The sequence below is a fragment of the Botrytis sinoallii genome (genome assembly GCF_014898435.1).
Source record: "Botrytis sinoallii strain Bc 23 chromosome Unknown BSIN_013, whole genome shotgun sequence".
Taxonomy (NCBI): Eukaryota; Fungi; Ascomycota; class Leotiomycetes; order Helotiales; family Sclerotiniaceae; genus Botrytis; species Botrytis sinoallii.
This window is the reverse complement of record NW_024066040.1, coordinates 958,492-973,972: the sequence shown is the minus strand read 5'-3', so window position 1 is coordinate 973,972 and position 15,481 is coordinate 958,492. Positions and strand designations below refer to the sequence as shown.

The 15,481-nt window shown below is 31.6% G+C and overlaps 1 protein-coding gene across 1 annotated transcript; it reads right to left on the bottom strand.

Annotated features, from left to right (window-relative positions):
• Positions 1-12,359: 12,359 nt before the first annotated feature.
• On the bottom strand, positions 12,360-14,078 carry EAF02_007665 (uncharacterized protein; the record flags this gene model as incomplete). Its single annotated transcript, XM_038903713.1, has 4 exons — positions 12,360-13,169; positions 13,225-13,438; positions 13,488-13,818; positions 13,871-14,078. 4 exons carry the CDS (start codon positions 14,076-14,078, stop codon positions 12,360-12,362), a joined length of 1,563 nt encoding a protein of 520 aa, XP_038756527.1.
• Between the last annotated feature and the right edge of the window lie 1,403 nt (positions 14,079-15,481).

Here is a 15,481-nt window from a genome sequence, read left to right as displayed (position 1 = left end):
CTTTAATAAAACAAATATGGATATAACAATGTATTTGTTATTATTAATCGATTTAGCAAACAAACTATTTTCATCTTTGTAAAAAGACAATCGATTTAATTATAGCAGTCAAATTATATATTTATTATATTTATCACTATTTCAATCCTCCTCTTTTATAATATCCAATTGTGGATCCCAATTCATATCAAGTTTTTGGAAAGAATTTCAAACAAATTCTAAATATTAATACTAGCTATTCAATTACGGATTACCCTCAAACTAATAAACAAACTGAGATCTATAATCAGTACCTTCAAAAGAAACTCCAACCTTTTGTTTCCTATTATCAAGATAATTGATTAGAACTCTTACTGATAATGGATTACGTATAGCTTATCTTACTTTACAATTCTTTTGATAGTATTTCTTTATTTGAAGTTGTATACAGCTATCCCTTATGAATCTTTTGAAATTGGAAGTTCCATAATACTGAAATCAAGGATAAGCTTAGTATAAATGAAACCCGTATTATAACTCAATGATATTACGATGTATAGAAACTCGCTACAAAATATCTTATAGATATTCAAAAAAGAATCCAGCTCAAAACTAATATGTATTAACAATCTATTGATTTCAAAATAGACAATTTGTGTGGCTTGATATATGATATTATCGAATCGAGTGCTTTTCAAAAAAGCTAGATTTTCCAATAAACAGTAAGTTTTTTATTATCGAAAAGGTAGGGTATTTCTTTAAGCTAGTGCTATCAAATATAATGAAAATTTTTAATACATTCCCAGCTGAAAAGCTATGAAAAGCTACAAATAATCCTTTTCCTGATCAAGTAAATAATTCTGACCCTCCAATCAATATTATTAATAAAAAAGAATAGAAAATCGAATAAATCATAATTTTGAAGAGTACTTGTAATAATATTTATTATTGAGTATAATAGCGTAATTACAATATTGACCTTATTTAGTATGCTACTGATAATTTCAAATATTCTTTTTACAAATTCAAAGAATATTATCTAACCAATCAAAACCTTTTCAGTCTGCCTAAGGTATTATCTCAATAACTAAAACACTATGAAAATAGTATAATAAATATAATAATATTGTTGGAGATAAGGAGATGAATAAGCACTCGAGAACAAGCTTTTTTCAAACGGGGGGGTAATGTAACGATTCAGTCCCTTTCAGGTTCCTTTTTTAGTTATTTAGCTTCTAGAACCTTAGCCTAGCACATAACTTATTGGTATATATAATCCGGAGCCCTTACAGTTCTCTTCTTATTCTTTTCTTCCTTCTTTAGTTTTAGATTCTAAGGTAGAATTGAATCCTTTTATGATAGTCCTTCACATAATAATTGTTATTTTATCAAAATCGAGTTATAACGAATTCATTATTGATTCGGTTATTCATCTACACACAAATTCCATAAAATACTTAAACACTTTGGGTATAATGAGAACTTTGAAATAATTAAATAGTTTACCAAGTTTTGTTATTATTATCAAATCCATAGCAAATCGCTCAGTAGATTCAAATTCTCTTTACCCGATAAGGATTTTGAATTTAATTATATTATACTTGTTGATATACTTTATATCAATAATGATTCGATTCTATATATTATTAATAAAGCCATACATTTTTCAAGCTATTCGATAGCTAAGTAATATATCTGCAAAGTATATATAGGATAAAACTCTGTGAGTGCTGGATCGATATATATATTGGTTCACTAGAGTATATTATTCATAATACTGATATCAATTTGTTGGAAAAGAGTTTCAATAATATATTATATTAATATCCATTCAAACAAAAACAGTCCTTGTGGAAGCACATCATTCGATCAGTATTATTGAGAGATTTCATATACCATTACAAAGATCTTACAAAATTATTTACAAAAAGATTTATAAACTCGGTATTTGCAAGGTAGCTATATTCCAAATAATTATAAAGGCAATCAATGATATTATCAGATCTGATAATTTAATGCCTACTTTATTTGTTTTTAATACTTTTCTCTGCATAATCGATATTAGCCTTCTGATATCTACTATTCAATAATATATTATTGTAATCTCTAAAGCTATGATAGAGATTTGCAGATTACATAGTTCTATATAAGTATGAGAGGCTTTGAATATATATAATAAACTCTTTACGACTGTATTTCATGACTTGCTATTAAATAACAAGGTTTTAATCTAGAAAGAGGGTAATGAAATAGCTATTGGTAAATGGAAAGGATCTTTTTTACTTATTAGTATGGAAGAGGAGATATATATTCTTGATCTATCTTATAGATCTACAAGATTTAGATCTATATCGATAAAGCTGTATTATGAGTGTTTAAAAGCTGGATATATTGAGAAGATTGAAGAAATTGATTATAATATTAATCCCGAGGTAACTTTGCCAAATTCCGGTAAAGTTATATTGCTTCCTTCAGAAATAGTGATTATATGTGTAACAAATCCAAAAGAACCTTTCTTGGATTTATTTAAGAATGATTAGATGCCTATATTAATATCTTTTTCGCAAATAATTATATTTCAGATTCAAGCTTATATATAAGATTACTATCCCAAATGTTTTGCTACTGATCCTAAGAATCCCATTATATATAAAGAATCCAGAAAGAAAGAGATTGATAAATTGATAGTTAAAGGTATATTCAAGGTTATATCACTTTCAAATATTCTTTTTGATATATGTATTTTTAAGTTGCGATTTATCAATGAAATCAAGAATAAAGAAATGGATACTGAATTCCGCAAATCGAGATTAGTTATTCAAATATATAATGATATTGATAAGATATCTGTATTGATACAATCCCTGATAATTTAATAATTGTATTAATGCATTTTAGTTTTATTAATTGCAAGTACTCGAAAAATAGGTATAGGAGTGTATATTCGAGATATCACTTAGGTATATACTCAATCTACTTCGAATTTATATTGTACTTTTTATGCTTATGCTTTGGAAGAAATGAATTTATCAATTGATATGATTTTATTTGTTGTTAAGTTATTATATAATATTCCCTGAGGCAGGAAACCATTAGTTCCGGATATATCATATTCTGTTATATGGATATATATATAGTAGTAAGCTATCAGGAAACAATCCTGATACTGTGCCTTTTGGACAGATTGCGTGTGTGGCGTAGTGGTAAAGCTTACAACTCCTATTGTGTCCGCTTACGTAACATATTCATTATTATGAGAAGCTTAAAATACAGTAATCCATATATAACCTTTGTTTTTTGTATACTAATAATAAGGGGACTGGATTCGGTATTGTAGAGCTTCAGATAGATGATATGCTTATCGTTGGAGATAGTATATTTATATAAGCTGAGGATAAGCAATTCAAGCAAACCTGGCTTTATGGCTAAGGATTGTAAAGAACTTATTTACGATTATTTATTAAAGTTTAATAGTATTACTTTTATACTTAAAAATAATGATATTCATCTTGATCAGGAAAAGCAATACAATAATCTATAGCTTGTATCTACAGGATCTATAGATATATATAATATATATAATAAGATTTGGAAGCATGTTTTTATATATGAATAGTATATTATACAACAAGCCCGCGGAGTATACATTATAATTATATATCAACTCAAGGTATCTTTCGATTTATCCATAGCAATATAAATAATTCAATCTGATAAGGATGATATTACGATGTTAAATAAATGTATCAAGTAGTAAAAAGAAAACTCTACTAAAGAACTCAAATATATATCATTTGATTTAGATTCACTTAAAATTATTGTCTTTACTAATATCTCTTTTGCAAATAATAAGGATTATTCATTTCAAATAGACTATATAATTGTTATAATAAATAAATATAATAATACTAATATTATTCATTAGTTATTTATTAAATATAAGAAAATCATATATAGTGTTTTGATATCCGAGCTATATAGATTAATTCAGGAATTCGATATCAATATAACAATCACTTCTACAGTTAGCACTATTCTCAGTAAGGAGATTTTATTAGTTTTGTATACTAATTCTAAATCATTATATAATCTATTTACAAAACTAGGAACAACTAGTAAAAAGAGATTAATAATTAATATTATAATATTATATCAATCCTATAAGCGAAGGGAAATCGTTGAAGTGATTTGAATTAATGGTTTAACTAATCCAGCCAATGCGATAACAAAAGGAAAGCTATATCAAACTCTTACTGATTTGATCAATACAAATAAGATCAATATCAAGGTAATGAAATAGGTGGAATAGGATTAAAGAAAGGAATTGGTTTTATTAGTAAAAAGTCAGGGACTTTAGTTAGCAAATAAAGGATTTTTATGATTTTACGAATTTCTTTTCAGCCATTATATTTGAAGTCATAAAAGAGAATTCCAAATATGTGAATAAGGGAATTCATTTTAAAAGAATAACTTTAATACAATAACTACTATATCAAAGATATTTAAACGAATGCAAAAAAGACTAGCTCTTTTAATAATGTCTATATAAGGCCTACTACTTTCCCTCATTAGCTAGCTCTTTAAACAGAATACAATATAGACATTTAGGGGCCTATTGATAGTGGGAACCACGTCTCCCGTATTCCTGATCTCGTTATTGAACCAACAATTAGTTCAATTAAAGTCTTTATAAAATTAACCCTGAATATGAGCTATTATAGGATATAAGGGAGCAAGTATTATATATATATCAATTTGAAAATAATTTCAAAGGATTAATAATATAATAAATTACAAGATATAGTATGAGTAGGTATTTTTATAGGATATTTGTATATTATCAATAAATATATAAAAGTATATTTATCTAAATTAGATTATATTATATAAGCAAGTCGAGTGATTATAAATAAAACTAAAAAAAGGGAAGATATAGATTTAAAGATAAGAAACTCAGTATTAGAATCTCAAGATATAGAAAATATTATATCAGATAGGTAGCCTAGAGGTAGATTATATAAGATACAAGAGTTATCTTCAGAATTCTTGTAAAATATTATTACTTCTGAATTCGAATTATTGAGAATAATGATTTCTAATATATTTAAGGTTGATAATATCTAAAGATTCAATAAAAATAATAAAAAGAATATTATTAAGATAAATCTATTTACAGATTCTATATTATTTTTAAAAACGAAAAAGATAAAAATACCAGATATTATATTTATAATAAATCAATCACCAATCGAAATCCTAACAATATCTATAGATATAAATCCTTTTGAAAAATATTCTCTCCAAAAGTGCAAATAGAACAATAATAAATTAAACAAGTATATCCAGAAATTCATAAAAATAATAATAGCAATATTATTATCTGATTCAAATGGGAATTCTATTAAATATATAATAATCTCTATACCTCTCATTTCTAATATCAATTCGAATATCAAAACCAAACTAATCAAAACCTTCAATAATCTTGAAGAGCTCAATAAATAAAGATTAAATATTCTTTATAAAATAAATTCTTGAAATCCTTATCTCTATTATATATTACTAAGCAATCTTGGATTCTGAATATAAAAAGAAATAGAAATAAGCTATTAAAAAGGAGATCAGTTTATTAATTGCAAATAATACTTAAAAAGAGTATATTTTATTAAAAAAAAGAAACCTTATCTCTACAAAGTGAGTCTTTATAATAAAGATAAAGAATAATAAGATTGAGAAATTCAAAGTATAATTAATAGCAAAAGGATTTAGTTAAGTTTTAAGAAAAAACTATAATAAAACCTTTACTCCTATAATACAACTCAATACACTTTGCTTGTTCTTAGTAATTATTATAAAAGAAAATTTAGAATACTAGTAATTTGATATAAAAAATACTTTTACAGAATTCTAATTCAAAAAAGAAATATACTTTGTATCACTTCAAAAAATAAATATATTAAATAGATATATTTTATAAACATTAAGAAGTTTATATGGTTTTAAATAAACTGGATGGGACTGGAGTTAGTTCTTGAAATCAGAATTGATCAGATAGGGTTTCAAACAAAATCTTGCTGATCTATATCTTTATATATATACAATTCGACAAATCAATCTATTTGTATATATTAATGATATAATTGCTTTCTCGATTTCAAAGGATTAATTTATCTAATTCTTTATAATATTTTCTTTATATTTCAATACTAAGAATCTGAAAGAGATAAATAAAATTCTAGATATTAGGATTATAAAAGATCGAATAAACAAATTATTCATATTAGATCAAAAAGAATATCTAAAAGCAATATTCACAAAATTGGGAGTTTTATATACTTAATATTATATTAAAAAAATACTTGTTATAGATTATTTATACCTATAATTTATTATAAAAAACAATAAACCAATCGATATAACTAAATTTATTTATTTATTTATTTATTTTAATTTACATCCAGAGGGCAAGCTGCAGGGGCTCGCCACGACCTCCCAGGGGGTACTAGGGATGGACTATGCTAGCGGGGGTGCCGGCATAGCCATACGTTCCGTTCTTCTACAATTATGATGTAGGCTGGAGAAGAAGTGGCCAGGAGTGCTATACGCACTTCTACCGCTTATCTCCCACTTACAATGTCGGTACTGTTCAATTCACTTTATACTAGATAACTCAGATTTGTAGTTAGCCAAAAGGCCCTATATTATCAGTTTTTGTTTAATACAATTTGTATACAACAATAGAAAAGGAAAAGCAGCTTCAAAAAAGGTACAGCCCTAATTGATAATATAAAAGTAAAAGATCAGAAGATCTCTGAAAAGACTAAACATGATTACTCGAAATGATTAGTAATCGCTAGAAAAATTACGAAATCTGTTGGGGTCTTCAAGAAAAGAGAGAGATAATCGATTGCACTCTTTATGTCTTGCAGGATTAAGCCAGATTTGTTTAGTCAGTTATCGAATTGGATGCGAAAGTATTGGCAAAGTATTAGGTGCTTAGACTCTTTGTTGTATCCGCAGGAGTATTCTAAAATGGTATTGTTGTGCTGAAAGCGTTAGTGGTAGAACGCGAAGTCCCCGTGTCCGGTTCTAAACACCACCAGTCATTAAAGAATAGAACAGGAGAGAGTAAGTTCCTCAGATTCCTTGACTTGATAGCTGAGGTGCCAGCGACAGTATCGGCTGGTGAGGGTAACCTCATTTCGCTTCCACTATCTCTATTCTGCTCCTTATCTGAGAGTTCTAACTGTTGAGCTTATCCCACTGATAGTAGAGAGCGATAAGTTATCATTCTCAATGCAATTATTACGAGTGCCTAGATCGGCAAGCCGATTAGCCTTCTCGTTTTCAAGGATTCCAGTATATCCAAACAACCATCAGATCACTACTTGCCTGTTCCTTATAATCTTATAACAATATAGAAATGCCTATTGAGATAAGTCAAAGGCATTGCTCTTGATATATCAGATAACTGAGATACTGTTAATGCATATAGTGATCTGCTCAGTCGGCTTTAGTTGGACAGTACGCTCCAAACCTTTTAGAGTACCTATTACCTTGATATCGAAAATATATAAGAGCAGGTTGATCGCTCTATAGCTGGATACTACTGGAAATTGTTCTTAGTAGATTGTATAGCTGTAGCCGATTATCTTTTATTCTCGGTGGTATTATTCAGTGCTGTTCGAAAAGACTATAATATGGCTATCAGGCAAATGGTTTCATTATTATGTGAATTCAAGTACGGCTATTTCTTTCTTCACACTTCTTATAAGGTCTTTACAGTTCCCTATGAAGAAATGCAACGGGGAGAGTATTAGTCTCAGTGCTTTCGGGATTAATCCGATTAATCTATGAAGGTTGGTATTGTTTATCTTACATTGAAATGCTCGTGCTAAACGAATCACCAGTAGGTGGTTTTCGTTCACCTTGTAGAATCGGAGTGCGAATCTTATTCGTACCTATTCGAGTGCTAGTTCGTTGGGCGGTAATCCAGAGTCTCTTAGGATCACAATGGTCGGAGTTGTGCGCCAAACGGGTAGAACTCCTTTTGCTGCTAGAACGATTGCTTGATCGACCTTGATAATATGACTGCTTAGCCTTATACTTATCATTGTGCTACAAGCAGCTCCCCCTGTCCGGTTTGGTTTTGTTCGGTTTGTATACTATACCTCGAATCTATAGAGAGTAGTAGGGAAGACGCAAGTGATTACCGCTTTATACAGCACCATAGTTGGTAAACTATATTATATCTATACGAATCCTTTAATATACCTTACAACCTTGCAGGCTTTTGCTTCTCGTTTTATTACATATCTTTTGAAGAAAAGCTTTCAATCAAACCAGACTCCCAATTAGTATAAGGCTGGTTGAACAATTTCATTGCTTGTCTTACTGATTAGGCGAATTGTTATCTCATCGTTTATCTCCAGATACAGAATGTACACCTCTCTCCTCTAGGAGAGGTATATTATCTCTAGCTTTTCTGATATAAATATTATACGGTTTCGTTTACCCTATTAGAAAATCTAATGGAGATTGTATTTGAGAAAACTAACATTCTTGCAAATATTCTTGAATATATAATAGATATAGACATCATCAATATACCCAAAGTATAGTTTAATATCTTGATTCAAAAGCTCAGTAAAATATAGAATATATAGTATGGGTAAGAGTAGAAAGCCCTATAGGGTACCGCATTTGACACAGCTATATTCTATAGTTACGTTTTCCAGCCGAACTCTCATTAAACAGTTACTCAGAAAGGCTTGAACTAATTACAGAAGTGAACAAAGCCACCTTTACTAGCGTATGCATTCCAATAGCCTATTCAGCAGAAATGTATCGAATATGTTTTATACATCTAGTGTAACCATCATGACTTCTTGTTTGCAGGCAAAGGCCTTTTCAATATTGTATACAAATGAAGTGACTAGATCCATTGCTGCTTGCTTAAAGAGCATTCCACCATACTGGGAACTGAATATATTTACTATCATCACAGTTCATAAGATGCATCAAGTGATTATGCATTCCAAACCCTTCGAAATGCATAAGAATAGGATTATCAATCATTAGGATTATATTAACAATTTATCTTTCTTTCCAATCTTAAGGATTATTATTACCTCTACCTATTTCTATCTGTTTAAGAAATAGCTAAGTTACAGATATCTATTAAAGATCCCAGCAATCACCAATCCAATAGAATCCCAGCAAACCTTCAGAAAACAAATAGTAACCTGGTTAGACCCCAGTAAAATGCTCGAAACTTTTATAACACTCTTTTCCACTTTTTCGAGAAACACTTTTATATTCTATAGAAATTTATTGAATATGCAGCCTGATCGGAATAGATCCGTTATGAGATCATCACTGCTATCAAAGCGCTCAAGGATCTCCTTTTGTAGAACCCAGGCTTTTTCTGTAGTGTCTTCGATTGCTATACCATCAATAATTAGGGGTAGTGCTTTAAGATTGACAGTAAGCTTATACCAGTCTATCACTTTGTATAGATCTCTATTACAGCTAACCCCATTAATGATCCCATGCCAATACTAGCGTTTCGCTTTTCTGATCGTAATTATCAATCCCCACCGCCGTTGTTCCGCCTAATCGGTACCCTCAGCTCTAGCTATTCTATAATTCTGATATGCCGTTTTATATTCGCTTATTCATTAGGGGGCAAAGTATCCGAAAACGCTTTTCTTCTTTCCTGCTAAGCGAATTGCTGATTTAAATAAAGAATCCAGTATTCCTATTAATTCATTAACCTGCCCAGCAGATATATTCACTAAGCTTGAAAAATAGGGAACTTTATTCTTTATGATTCTCTAAAAAACTAAAAAGCCTTTTTCGCTAATTATACAACTAAAGGGCTTGGTAATGGATAAAATAAGGTTCGGGATTGTAGTTACCTGTGTTTCGTGGTTGAAATTGCTTTTCAGATTAGTATCAATAACAATACCAGCGAACGGGATATTAGAGAAGATCAGATCAATCGTGTGATCTGCTTTGTGGGTAGGGACTCCTGAAATTCCGATAAAATCCATTCCACTTGAAATAAACCATTTTGTAAGGAGAGCTTTTTAATCAGCCAAGGTTATACCAGGCTTGAATAGATTATGCTTGGTATTGAAGTCGCTGCCTACTATTATGCGATCGGGGAACACTATAGAGACTACTAGATCTACTATCTCCCTGATGCTTGGCTATTGGTATATATTAATAATCTGTATACTATTCACTTCTATTTAGAAAAGATTCCGGCATAATTAAACACATCTTTGTTGAATATATAGTTGCTTGCTTTTGTGTATATATGTTATCATTCTTAGTCTCTCCCTTTCTCTTTCGGGGCTGTTTAGACTATCCCAGCTATCCATCGGTGCAAAGAGGTTGTACCCCAAATGGTTTTGGATCCGAGTTCCAGGGTATGTGGAGGGTTCCTGTATGTATAGGATCTCCAAATCTTGTTCATATACTATTTGCAGTATCGCGATATATGCTTCTATCTTTTTCTATACATTTGCCCAGCCGATCTGTATGGATCAGGCTGCAACTATCTGACGGCTGGTGCCACAGTACTGAAAGGAATGGCTATTCATTCAGATCGATATTGATATCCATATTAGTATATTGTGATAATGCGGTGTTGAAGAGTGTTTTCTCATTTAGACTGTCTTCATTTAGGTGTTTCCTTTTAGGGCAGCAAAAGTCCTCAAACGAGTTACTAGCCAGGGAGATGTTCTGAGGGGTATATTTGGAGCTATTTAGATTTTCATATATAATAATATATTCCCTGTAAATCAAGGGGGGTATCTTTACTACAATATTCCGAAAGGCTGTTGTAGTCGAGGTAGGTATTTTGTTAACTAATGCTTCAGCAGTTAGATGAGTTTTTCGACTATATTTCTTAATCTTGTGGACTTCGGATTTCGTGAGGCGCATGACTTTCCCATTGACTCGGCGTGGCATCGCGGGACAGCCGTTGTGCCCGGCCGATATAACTAAATATCAATAAGCAATAAGCAATCTCATTTATCCAATAATATATATATAATCAGATATCTTATTTGTGTTAAACCGACTATTACAATATATAGCAAAACTAGTAAAATACTATAAAATAGAAATAAAGAATCTAATAAGATACCTAAAATCAACTATTACTTAAAAGCTCAAATACAAACCTAAAAGAATATAATATCAGATTACAAAAGAATATAATTTATTAATAGATATTATAAAAGTCTTTATTGATATAGATTAAACAAGTAATCAATACAATTAGAAAAGTATCTCTAGAGGAATTGCTATATTCTATAGAGGACCGATCTTATAGGCTAGTAAAAAACAGAATTCAATAGCAATATCAAATATTGAATCCGAATATATATCAATAGCAATATTTACTAAGCAAAGGAGATAGCTAATTCAGATATTCAAAGATCTAGGGAAAACAAAATATATATCAATATAAGAAGATACTATTCAACTACTAAATAATAATCAAAAAGCAATAGCTTTAACCAAGAATCTACATTTATATGAACAATCAAAGCATATTGATATATGCTATCACTTTATTAGAGATCTTATTGAGAAAGAAAAGATTGTAATTAGTTATATCAACATCTTGAATATAATAGCAGATGAGATGACCAAACCACTGGAAAGAGTTGTATTCGAAAGATTCAAGAGTATATTAGGATTAAGGTAAAAGCACTAGAGGATTAGAAGAGCGGAGATTGAGAAGAGTAGTAACTCCTATAGGAGAATATTAAAAGGAATAGAAATTACCAGCGCTAAGCACATAACGAGATTAGTAATATGGTTACTTAAGCCTACTAAATTAGACCAGGCAAGGCAGGCATATTGATCCCCTACAATATAGGGATCAAGATCAATACACACTGTAATATAGTCAATATAGAGGCCTCTTCCACCCAATCTTCTAATAGACTATTAATTTTTAACATTATAGCATAAGAATTTATATAAGATTATATGTTTTTTAGTATAGCATACTAAACCAGAGTACTAGTATTAATATTTAAGATTTAATTCTCTCTATGTATGACTAGTTCTTTAAAAAGAATATAAAATTAAAAATTAAAAATTAATCATTAAAATCTATTTTTATAGATACTAAGTCATCTATATACTTCTTAATCTGATTTTCTTTTTCAAAAAAAAGCTTTAATAGTATATTTTATTAAGAAGAACTTACTAGCAAAACTTATAAAAGAGACTTATTAAGGATAAACTTTCAATAAAAAAGATTTTATATATAATTTTTCTGAACATCTACTATTATAGTCTAATCAAGTACTAAGTTGAACATATCGACATAATATAAATGCCTTCATGCAGCTCTATACTCTCGTCAAGTTCTTTGCTATAACTCGAAGCCCTTTCGAATCTATCTTCGGCATCGCGACCTGGTAGTCATGAATAAAAGCCACATCACTATCGTCCGTTTCAAATAGCTTCATATCAAACCTGGTGACTAGAGCAGCTGTAACAAGATATAGTTCTGTGCGAGCAAGTTCAATGCCTATCCAGATACGACCACCTTTACCAAACGCCATTTGATACTTGCGACGCTCGCGGCCCTCATCACCCAGCCAGCGCTCCGGATTAAACACAAAGGGATCTGGAAAAACAGTCTCGGCTGTATGGGCGCTCAAAGTTGTTATGGTAATAGGTGTACCAGCGGGTATCTTGTAAGATTTTCCTTTGTTTATCGTCGATTTCACATGTGAGGAAGGAGTATATGTCAATTGTTCATGTGCGATACGAGCCGTCCTAGCTGTTACACCAAAAGATAGACGATTTCCTTCTTCAATGACCGCTGAGAGATATGGGAGATGCTCAAGTGTTGTCCAGGAACTAGAGGTTTGAGTCATATCAAGTTCAACCCGAAGTTTCTTGATGATTGCTGGATTTTTAAGCAGATGGTAAAAGATTATTTTTAGCGTTTGGGCAGGTGATTCTGTCCCAGCTAAAGCCGAAAGTGATCCTTCCTGTTGAAGACGAAGCAAGGCCTTTTCTGGTGGCGGTAGAATAGCACTATCAAGTACTGAGGCGAAGACAGATTCTTTCTTTCTTGGACCTAGAAACTTCTCACTGTTGACCTCAGATGACTTCTCGCTCATAATACCGGTCAACTCGGTGCGGACTCTCTGTCATTTCAAGTCAATAATGGTTGTTTGCGTTTAAAGACCACTAGAAACTTACATCGAAAAGTGCATGCATATCTACTAGACCCGGTGGCATGATTGGTTTGCTTATTGATAATGGAAGGGATTCTAAGAAATCTGGAATCCAAGGTAGATGCTTGTTTATATTTATTCCCATTAGAAGCTGACAGCTATTATGACGAAGAACAGCAGCTTGGGTTTCATCTGATAGAACATCAACTTGATGAGCGAACAAGAAGTTTGTAACGACACTGCTAAGAATTAGCTCCATAATACACATATATATCAATCAAACTGTACTCATTGGAAAAAGCAAAAAATAGATCTGATAAATTAGCGGGCGTTTCCTCTTTCACATGCTTCTCAATCATTTGACACAGTTGTTCCATCTTCTCGTGGATTAATGGTTCAAGGTGTAGAACATTTCGTTTACTGAAAAAGGGGCTCAATGCAGCGCGTCGCTTTCGGTGAAGGTCGTAACGAGCTGTTGTTCCCACACCTCCTGGGATTCTAAGAGTTCGCAGTTGATATTCATACTTGTCTCTGGGTGAGGTTGATGGAGCGTAAACAGTATCTAGAAAACCAACATCCTGTATGTGAAGTTTATCTGGAGTGATTCGAACGATAGGTCCTTTTGTAATTTCGAGGTCAGTAGTGATCAATATATAATTCTTCCATCTTACCATAAGTTTTATGGATTTCTTGTATTTTAAAGACGTATTGTCCTGGCTGAATAACATCAAAGTAGAATTCATACCACCAGGTAAGTGCTGCAAGTTTGGGTCCTGGAATACGAGCTAGGGAATGAAAATAGAGACGACGAATGGCTTCGGCAATCGTCACAATCAATGACAAAATTAACGTTGTGCCTAAAAGCTGAGCGAAAGCCATTTCGACTTATTTTAGAAGCCGGAAAGCTGCTAATGGTTAGTTGTTTCGAGGTAAGTTTTTAAAAGGGACATTATGGAAAAGAACTAAGCAGGACTCACGTCAAAAAGTGCGGGTTTTGCAGAAATTTCGATTTTCGGTGAGTGTTAGCAATCGTCATGCACCAAAAAATCACCAACATTTGGAAGCTAACATTTGGTGAGGTCAATGTTACCCCACCGAACGCTCAGCGACCTCTGGACAAAGGCAGCCATTTCCGGTCGGAGAACGTTATAAATGAGTTAGATGGAGATCTTAATTCGTTGTCTTACGTGCATTAATTTAATTAGATATCCCTACTGGCTGACTTATCTTATTACGATCAGGATGGCAAGGAAAAAGCTCGCATGGTTCAACTCATGCCTGGGGAAAGTTAAAGGATGTCGATATTTTTTTTCCAAAGGTAGTATAGGACAAATTCGGGAATGGGGCTAGGTACTCGACTGGCTCACACATTTTGGCGTCTTTGATTTACAAACAGGCTATGGAATGTATTCTTTATAGAGTCCTAGATTTCTTTTATAAGGAGTAGTAATAAAAGCTTTAGGAGATAATCTTCCTACTTATAATATAATTAGATGAGTAGTTATTATTTAATTTCGACTAATAAGTAAGACTTCTTAAAGTATTTGAGAGCTATTTCGAGTAGTCTCTATAAGCTTTCTTTTAAAAAAGCTATAGAAATATTGTGACGATTCAGTCCCTTTTAGATTCCTTTCTCAATCACTTAGCTTCTAGAACCTTAGCCTAGCACGTAACTCATTAGTATATATAGTCCGGAGCCCTTACAATTCTCTTCTTATTCTTTTCTTTCTTTTTTAGTTTTAGATTTTAAGATAAAATTGAATTCTTTTATAATAGTCCTTTATATTATCTAAAACTCATTTATACAAGTTTCTGTTGGTAATGATATTATTATTATTATTATTATTAGTAATTTTCAACCGGGCCGTATAGGCGAGCCTCCCAGGGGGCATTACGGTTGGGCTAACTGCGGGATGATCTTCTAGTTTACATGATCCCCCTTTCCTAGGGATGGGGTCTCAATACCCTCAGTAGCCTCCCAAGCGATGGCTAGCGCACTTGCGCTTTTGTCTTTGATCCTCTGAGTGCCTCCGTGCACGCTTTCCGATCTCCTATATAATATTTGTTTGAAGATTGCTTTATCCTGTAAAAGTAACTTTTGTATATATTCTATTACAATATGATATGCTGTGTGCTTCAATTTTCTTCTATATAGCTTTTCTAGATCTATCCCCTCCTACTCCCTACTTATATTCGCCTAAATCAATCGATCCCTTTCCTTTTCTTTTTCTATTCTTCTAATAATGTTTTAGGGCATATACTTTTATAGAAATCTATTATAG